Genomic DNA, 10000 nt, shown 5'->3' on the forward strand with positions numbered 1-10000 from the left:
CGCTCTCTTTATCTCTCACACCCCACACCCTTCCTCTCCATAATACACACACACACACACACACACACACACACACACACACACACACACACACTCGGGCGTTTTCTCAGTCCCTCTCTCTCTTCCAACCACCTCTCTCTCTGTCTCTCTCTCTCTCTCTCTCTCTCTCTCTCTCTCTGTCCATGTGTCTGTCTATCTGTCTCATCCCCACCCCCACCCCTCTCTCTCCATTTCTACTGTCCTCCACTACTCATCCTCACTCTCTCTCTCTCTCTTTCACCTCTCATCCTCTCTCTCTCTCCATTCTCGAGATCGTGTCTTTTTTTTTTTGTCTTTTTCTTTTCTTTTCTTTTTTTCTGGTCCACCACTCCAAACGTTGTTTGGTCAAACACCAGGATATGCTGTGTCACACACACACACACACACACACACACAGAACCATGGAGTGAGTGGTTGTTGGGGGGGGGGGAGGGACAGCGGGACAGGGGCTGGTCTCTTCTCTCCCTTCCTCCGTACTTCCTTCCTTACTGGGGTGATTGAGAAGGGGGGGGGGGAGAATGGAGTGGGGGGGGGAGGTGAAGGGACAGTGGCTGACACTTGTCCACAAGTGTGTCACTTGTACCGGCTGCGTCAGTTGCTGCTAAGACCCACTCTTCTTTCTTCTTCTTCTTCTTTTTCTTCTTCTTTTCTGTCTTTCACTGTCCAAACCATTGTAGGGATGCTCGAATGCATGAAGTGGAGGGTCTGTCTGGGTGTGTGTGTGTGTGTGTGTGTGTGTGTGTGTGTGTGTGTGTGTGTGAGAACTATATAAATATACATGTAGGAGTGGGTTGGTCTGCTGTATGTGTGTATGTTTTGTGATCGTTTTTTTTTAATTTTTTTTTTTTTTGTGTGTGTGTGATGTTTTTGGCGGCGGTGGTGGTGGTGGTAGTGGTGGTTGTGTGTGTGTGTGTGTGTGTGTGTGTGTGTGTGTGTGTGTGTGTGTGTGTGTGTGTGTGTGTGTCTGTGGGTGTGGGGTGTCTGTGTGTTTCTGTTTTTGAGTGTAAGTTACCGCGCGTGCGTCATGGGCAAAACTTCATATCATACTTGTTTTGTTGTTTGGTGGTGAAGGACTCTTTAATAATGATTTTAAAAAAAATCACTTACCGTATGGTAGGGTTTAAAAAAAAAAAAAAGAAGAAAGAAACGCCCCCCCACCCCCCCACACACACCCACCCTTTCTCTCTCAGAACATCACAGGGAGGTTCTCCCCCCTCCCCTCACACACACACACACACCATCCTGGCGTCACAAACTAAGCTGTAAAACCCCCGGGGCACATGCTGTACGCTAATCAGACGCCTCCTCTCTCTCTCTCTCCCCTCCCCCACCATCACCCCACCCCCCCCCCCCCTCCACTCCACTCGTCATACTTTCACCTTGTTTTCACCCGCAATGTTGTGCGTGCGCGCTCGCGCAAGGTGCAAACACATGTGCACGTAACTGTGCGCAAGCAGTCGACTGTGGGTCCAGTTTGCATTGGGGATGGGGGGGGGGGGGGGGGGGGGGGGGGGGGGGGGAGTTAGGAAGATTGACATCATGTCTTTGAGGAAGTTCTCCTCGCCTGTACTTTTGTTTGGTTGTTGTAATCCTGAAAGATGTTGTATAGGATGTTTCCCTTGTAACTTTGTGTGTTTACCTGAACAAGGTTTTATAGGATGGGGTTGTTTTTGTTTTGTGTGTGTGTGTGTGTGTGTGTGTGTGTGTGTGTGTGTGTGTGTGTGTTTTGTGATTACCTGTACAAGGTTTTATAGGATGTTGTTTTTTTGTGTGTGTTTTGTGATTACCTGTACAATGTTATGAGGAAGTTTTTCCTCTACGTTTTATCTTTGAGGATTTCGCCTGTATATATTCTTTTGTTTTGTTTTTTCCTGTACGAGGTTTGTATAGGATGTTTCTCTAGCTACTTTGTGTAGAGGTTTTATAGGATTTGTGTGTGTGTGTGTGTGTGTGTGTGTGTGTGTGTGTGTGTGTGTGTTTTGTGTTTACCTGTACAGGGTTTTTGAGGAAGTTTCTCCTCTACGTTTTGTCTTTGAGGATGTTCGCCTGTATTTTTGTTTGTTTGTTTTTTTTTTTTTTCCTGTGCGAGGTTGTATGGGATGTTTCTCTAGTAACTTTGTGTAAAGGTTTTATAGGATGTTTTTTTTTGTGGTGTGTTTTGTGATTACCTGTGCAAGGTTTTGAGGAAGTTTATCCTTTACGTTTTATCTTTGAGGATTTCGCCTGTATATTTTTATATTGTTTTTTTTTTCCTGTACGAGGTTTGTATAGGTTGCTTCTCTTGTAACATTGTGTTTACCTGTACAAGGTTTAATAGGATGTTTTTTTTGTGTGTGTGTTTTGTGTTTACTTGTACAATGTTTTTGAGGAAGTTTATCCTCTACGTTTTGTCTTTGAGGATTTCGCCTGTATATTTTTGTTTTTGTTTTGTTTTGTTTTTCCTGTACGGGGTTTGTATAGGATGTTTCTCTAGTTACTTTGTGTAAAGGTTTTATAGGATGTTTTTTTTGTGTGTGTGTGTGTTTTGATTACCTGTGCAAGGTTTTGAGGAAGTTTATCCTTTACGTTTTATCTTTGAGGATTTCGCCTGTATATATATATTTTTTTTGTTCCTGTACGAGGTTTGTATAGGATGTTTCTCTTGTAACTTTGTGTTTACCTGTACAAAGTTTTATAGGACTTTTTTGTGTGTTTTGTGTTGATCTGTACAGGGTTTTTGAGGAAGTTACTCTTCAATGTTTTGTCTTTAAGGATGCTCGCCTGTATATTTTTTGTTTTTCCTGTGCGAGGTTGTACAGGATGTTTCTCTTGTAACTTTGTGTTTACCTGTACAAGGTTTTATAGGACTTTTTTGTGTGTTTTGTGTTGACCTGTACAGGGTTTTTGAGGAAGTTACTCTTCAATGTTTTGTCTTTAAGTATGCTCGCCTGTATATGTTTTTAATTTTCCTGTGCGAGGTTGTATAGGATATTTCTCTTATAACTTTGTGTTTAGCTGTACAAGGTTTTACAGGACTATTTTTGTGTGTGTTTTGCGTTTACCTATACAGGGTTTTGAGGAAGTTACTCTTCAATGTTTTGTCTTTAAGTATGCTCGCCTGTATATGTTTTTAATTTTCCTGTGCGAGGTTGTATAGGATATTTCTCTTATAACTTTGTGTTTAGCTGTACAAGGTTTTACAGGACTATTTTTGTGTGTGTTTTGCGTTTACCTGTACAGGGTTTTTGAGGAAGTCACTCTTCAATGTTTTGTCTTTAAGGATGCTCGCTTGTACATTTTTGTTTTCCTAATCGAGGTTGTATAGGATGTTTCTCTTTTAACTTTGTGTTGATCTGTACAGGGGTTTTGAGGAAGTTTCTCTTCAATGTTTTGTCTTGGAGGATGTTCGCCTGTACTTTTTTTGTTTTCCTGTACGAAGTTGTATAGAATGTTTCTCTTGTAACTTTGTGTTTACCTGTACAGGGTTTTATAGGACTTTTTTTGTGTGTGTTTTGTCTTTACCTGTACAAGGTTTTTGAGGAAGTTACTCTTCAATGTTTTATCTATAAGGATGCTCGCCTGTATATTTATATTTTTTGTTTTCCTAATCGAGGTTGTATAGGATGTTTCTCTTGTAACTTTGTGTTTACCTGTACAGGGTTTTTAAGGAAGTTTCTCTTCAATGTTTTGTCTTTGAGGATGTTCGCCTGTACAGAGAGAGACAGACAGACAGACAGACAGACAGACAGACTCACACACATACACACAGACAGACAGAGACAGATCGACAGAGCGAGAGCGTGGGAGAGAAATAAAGAGAGAGAGAGAGAGAGAGAGAGAGAGAGAGAGAGAGAGAGAGAGAGAGAGAAACAGACAAACAGACAGACAGACTCACATACATACACACAGACACAACAGACAGAGACAGATCGATAGAGTGAGAGCGTGGGAGAGAGAGAGAGAGAGGGAGACAGACAGACAGACAGAAACAGACACACGGTCAGTAGCAGACACAAACACACACACACACACACACACAAAGAATTCCCAACACGACAAACATCCACACACACCCACACACACACCCTCCAAAAAAAAAACACCTTTTCCTCACAGGACCCCAGTCCCCCCAAAACACGACACACAATCCCTCCCCGCCCACCCCACCCCCCCACCCCCCCGGCCCCCCACAAAAAAAAAACCTCCTCCCATCTCACCAAAGAATCGTCCGGCGAGAACACGGCGTCGAAGGCAAACATTTTAGGGGCGGCAATCCCCGTGCGGCGGTTGGCGGAAGTGACGTAGCCGCTGGCGGAGGGGTCAAAGATGGTGATCTGCTTCCGGTGCGGGTCGATGGAGAGGAAGCGCGACCCCGCGTCCCCCTGGGTGCCCGGCACTGCCGACACCCGCAGCATCACCTTCACCTGCACGACAAGAGGCGAAACAAGCGATCTAAATAATGATAAACTGCAATCAGCCGTCGTGGAAGCGACACGAAACACACACACACACACACAAACACACACACACACACGCACACACACACACACACACACACACACACACATATATACACACACACACACACACACACACACACACATGTATACTCACACATGTATACACACACACATGTACACACACACACACACACACACATGTATACATACATACATACACACACACATGTATACACACACATGTACACACACACACACACACACACACACACACATGTATACACACACACACATACATACATACATACACATACATGTATACACACACACACACACACATGTATACATACATACATACATACATACATACATACACACACATATGTATATATATATATATATATATATATATATATATAGAGAGAGAGAGAGAGAGAGAGAGAGAGAGAGAGAGAGAGACAGACAGACAGACAGACAGACAGACAGAGACAGAGAGAATCAGAGAACTAGTCATCATCTGAATGAATTTTTTTGGTCGTCAAATAATAATACGCGGAGGAAAATGCATCAAAATATATGTTTAAAATGCGTTCGTGAATCTGTGTATTTCCATTTGTTAGCGAACCAGTATGCCCTTCCACCCACCTCTCTCTCTCTCTTTCCCTCTGTGTCACACACACACACACACACACACACGCACACACACACACACACACACACACACACACACATTCGCACTACATGCATGCATACACGCGCACACAAACGAACGAACGTGTGCACACGATCGAACAGACACACTGACATTTAAATTCTCTGACCCCCCCCCCCCCCCCCCCCCCCCGCACCCCCCCCCCACCAACAACAAAAGCAGTCAGGCGAACGTTCCGTCTCTCTGCTTCCACAGCATCACTAATTGAATGGCATACACAACGAGCTACTCTCTCTCTCTCTCACTCTCTCTCTCTCTCTCTCTCACTCACACACACGTACACACACACACACACAGAGAAAAAAAATCACAACACACATACACACATTTTACACGTCGGTTACCAAGGAAGAAGAAAAAAAACCTTGACAAAAAAAAGAAAAAAAAAAGAAAAACAAACAAACAAGCTCACATGATATCGATGAAATAATGGTGATGGATTAGATACAGGAGGGAAGCGGTGTGAACGATGTGTGTGTGTGGGGGGGGGGGGGGAGGGGGGGGGGGGGGGGGGGGGGGGGGGGGGGGGGGAGAGAAAGAAAGGTGGTGAGAGAGAGGAGGGAGTGGGGAGAGGAGAGAGAGAGAGAGAGAGAGAGAGAGAGAGAGAGAGAGAGAGAGAGAGAGAGAGAATGATATAGACACACAGATTGACAGAAATAAAGACACAGAGAAACAGAAACAGAGACGGAGACAGACAGAGAGAGAGAGAGACAGAGAGAGAGAGAGAGAGAGAGACATAGAGAGAGAGAGAAAAGAGAGAGACAGAGACACACAACAGACAATGGAGACAACAGAAAGAGACAAAGACAAGAGTCTGACGAACACAGACAGACAGACGCGAACACAAACCGAAGACGTTTTTTCTTCAAAACCTCACACACACACGCACAACATTCCTACACCAACTGCCCCCACCCCCCCACCCCCAACACCCCCCCCCTCCGCCGTCCCCCTTCTCCATCCACCACCACCACCACCACCACCATCCCACACCCATCACGCACAACCTCCACCCCCACACACACCTCCCCTCCTACCCGCCCCCCCCCTCCCTCACCCAATCCATCACCCCTTTCGTGTCAGATTCTCAATGGACCAGTTGCGGCTCTCAAGACTCGCCCATCCACCCCCCCACCCCCCCCCCCCATTCTCCAATACACAGGAGTAGCGCGGACAGGGATTTGAACACCAGCCCCGTCCAATTATGATCTTGATTGCAGGATATGAGTCATGATTGCTCCCCCCTTCCCCCTCCTCCTCCCCCCACCCCCCCCCCCCACCCACCCCCCAAAACCTTCCCCTTGAGTATCACATAGCATGAGGCGTCCCCCGTCCCCTTCCCCACCCCCCCACCTCGCACCCCCCTCCCCCACTCCATTCACGATCTCTCCACCCTAGACCTCCATCTTCTTCTACCCCCCCCCACCCCCAAACCCCACCCCCCGAGGGGATAAGATTTCACAACTGTTGAGCCCTTCTTGCAAGGAGCGAAGGCCAAGGAGAAGAAGTGGGAATCGTATTTCAAAACCACCACCAACAACAGCAAGCAGCCTTGGGGGGGCTTGCGGGGTCGGGGGGTCGGGGGTTGGGGGTTGGGTAGGGGTGGGGAGGACACAAGACAAGTAGGGGGGTGGGGGGGGGGGGTGCTTGGTGACACGTTCTCGTCATCAACGCCATTTTATCGTCACCCTTCGTTTCTTTGAAAAACACAAGAGGAGGAGGAGGAGGAGGAGGAGGAGGAAGAGGAAGAAGAGGAGGAGATGGAGGAGGAAAAACAAAAACAAAAACAGCAGCATCAACAATCAAGCAGGGTGAAAAAAATGAGAACATGGGAAAATGAGAGATGGAGAGAAAAAACGATCTAATAAAATAAAATAAAACAACGAAAATGAGGATGACGAATATGAGAGTGTTGCATTTCGAAACAAATCAGCCTCACAATTGATAACAGCGGAGAGAGAACGAGAGAGAGCGAGAGCGAGAGAGAGAGAGAGGGGAAAGAGAGACAAAAGAAAGAGACAGAGAGAGAAAGGAGGGGGGGGGGGGGGGAGAGAGGCGGGAGGAGGAGAAGAAGAAGGATAAAGAGAAACAGGAAGAGAGAAAAAAATGAAAAAAAACTGAAGAAAATGAGGATGGCATATCAGACAAAGAAGAATGAATGTAAAGATGCAAAAAGAAAATAGATAGATAGATAGATAGATAGATAGATAGATAGAGAGAGAGAGAGAGAGAGAGAGAGAGACAGACAGACAGACAGACAGACAGACAAGAGGAAAACGACGATAGCAACAGAGCATCTCTGCAGGAGCCAGAACAGTCGTGAAAAGAAAAACAGTTCGCGTCATCGGCAAAACCCAGTAGCACCAGCTAGTAGCAGTAGCAGTAGTAGTTGTCGCTGACAACAGTCATAACATCAGTAATAGCAGCTAGCACTGGTCGCACTACGTGGGTAACGGCAGCAATAGCACCAGCAATAGCAGCAGCAATAGCAGCAGCAGTAGTAGTCGCTGCAGAGGCAATAGCAATAACAGCACAAGTAATAAATAACAAGACTGGGGGAACGGGAGGTAACAACAGTAAACATAAAAAAAAAAGCGAAATAAGAATTCAGATTGATGCTGACGATGGCGATGATTACGACGATGATTACGATAACGATAACTAAGAAGATGATGGAAAAATCATGACACGAAACAAAAAACCCAACAATATCGCTAGTGCTTCCGTAGAAATACTCCTCAACTTCTTTTACGATAACTGAATCTGGCAACCATTCAGAATGTTGTTGTTGTTTTTGTTTTTTTTTTTAACCCCAAACCCAAGCTCAAGGACATATTATCCATACAAATCGCAGCGGTATTTCTTCCACAGTCCCAAAGAATGTTGAAACAGAGTGACTCATAAGTACTCCGCCAATAAAATTTAATAAAAATTCCAGAAAAATATTTTTTTTGAAAAAAACCGAAAACAACAACTCACATTAACAGACGCATCAACTGACATCAAGTGTGTGTGTGTGCGTGTGTGTGTGTTTGTGTGTATGTGTGTGCGTGCGTGTATGTGTGTGTGTATGTGCGTGCGTATGTGTGTGTGTGCGTGTATGTGTGTGTGTGTGTGTGTGTGTGTGTGTGTGTGTGTTTGCCTGCCGTTAGTGAGTCAGCAAATAAAATATATAATAAAAAAAGGGGGGCGGGGGGTTGGGGGGGGGGGGGGGGGGCAGGGGGAGAACTCATACCCACAAGCGCATCCACAGTGAAGCAAGCAACAAGCACTCTCGTGCAAGCAATACAAGAAAAGAGCCCCACTAAAACAGAAATATTATATAAAGAACCCCCCCCCCCCCCCCCCCCCCCCCACCCCCCACACACACACCCCTTCAAAACCCCACCCTTGCTCCCCTCCAGTCGCTCCTCCCACAAACAACAAAGATCACCACTTTGCCGCTGCCCAAACAAGACTTTAAGTAGGGGTCGTGATAATTTGGAGTAGCGTGCCCTTCCTCTCTCACCCCCCCCCCTCCCCCAATTCACCCCTCCCTCCCCCCTCCCACCGCCATTCTTCCCCTCCCCACGCCCCCTCCGTCCCCCCTCCCCCCCCGAGGGGAGGAAAAGCCCCTAAAGGGCTTATGTTGCATCACGCACGAACGAACGAACGACTCGCAGATCGGAGGGTCCTTTTTTCAGAGAATCAGACTGCAAGGGTGTCTTCTTCTTTCTTTTTCTTCTTTCCGCTGGTGTCTGCCAAAAGCTTGATCCAAGAGTCCATCTCCGCTGCATGGCAAGCTAGTCGCGGCCCCAATCCAATCCTCTTGTTAGCTCTTCAAGCTCTCCTCTAACCCTCCCTCCCCCCCACCCACTCACCCACCGATCCACCTCTCCCCCCCCCCCACACACACACCCCTCTTTTCCGACTCTCCTTCCTCCTCCATCCAACTCCTCCCCCTCCTCCTCCCCCCCCCCACTCCCTCCCCACCCTTTTCTTTTACAATCCCCCGCCAGCGATCTCTTTTAATCCGTCGTTCCCATGTCGTCTCCTCTCCCCCCCCCACCCCCCCCCCCTGAATATAAAAAAAACACCCCACAATTAGTTGTGATTCCAGTTTTGGGATTCGCTGCAAAGTCCTAAAGAAATATAAAAAAAAAAGAAAAAAAAAGAGATTTTTTTTTTTCGTGAGTGTGTGCTCCTCATTGACAAGATCAAATGTGTCTGTGTCTCTGTTTGTCTGTTTCTCTCATGGACACACACACACACACACATACACGCACACACACTCACTCACACACACACACACACACGCGCGCACGCACGCGCGCATAGTTCTTCTCCCCACCCCCACCCCCCCCACTCCAATGTGTGACTGACGGAGTGAACGCCTTGTCGTGAACACTGTTCATTCCGTCTGAGAGGGAAAAATAATTATTGCGGATATTGGCCACATTTTCTCTAGTATCCCTTCGTCTCAAAATGTGTGTTCGCGCGCGGGCGCGCGTGTGTATGTGTGCTCACACACACACACACACACACACATACGCGCACACACACACACACACACAAGAACCATCCACCCCCGAAACCCCTCTCTCTTAAAACCTCCCCAATACATGAACCTCCACTCACGCCACCACAGCCAACAAAAGTAAACAGGAAAAAAAAAAAAAAAAAAAAAAAGTACCGCCCCTGCAAACACCACTCACTCACTCAACTCACTCACTCACCACACCAAAACTCTCACACTGTATTGCCTGCCATCCATCCCAACAGCGTTGAGCAGTGTGACTCAACCCTTCTCCAACACCACCCCCAGCCCTTC

The 10000-nt window shown here is 46.7% G+C and overlaps 1 protein-coding gene across 1 annotated transcript in view; it reads right to left on the reverse strand.

Moving 5' to 3' along the window:
* LOC143281188 (uncharacterized) overlaps positions 1–10000 on the reverse strand; it is a 446958-nt gene that overhangs the window by 162814 nt on the left and 274144 nt on the right. Inside the window, exon 9 of the mRNA XM_076586227.1 lies at positions 4236–4442. Within this exon, the coding sequence (XP_076442342.1) occupies positions 4236–4442 (207 nt within the window). The remainder of the gene's footprint in view (positions 1–4235; positions 4443–10000) is intronic.

This window comes from Babylonia areolata, chromosome 4, assembly GCF_041734735.1.
Source record: "Babylonia areolata isolate BAREFJ2019XMU chromosome 4, ASM4173473v1, whole genome shotgun sequence".
In the NCBI taxonomy this organism is placed as follows: Eukaryota; Metazoa; Mollusca; class Gastropoda; order Neogastropoda; family Buccinidae; genus Babylonia; species Babylonia areolata.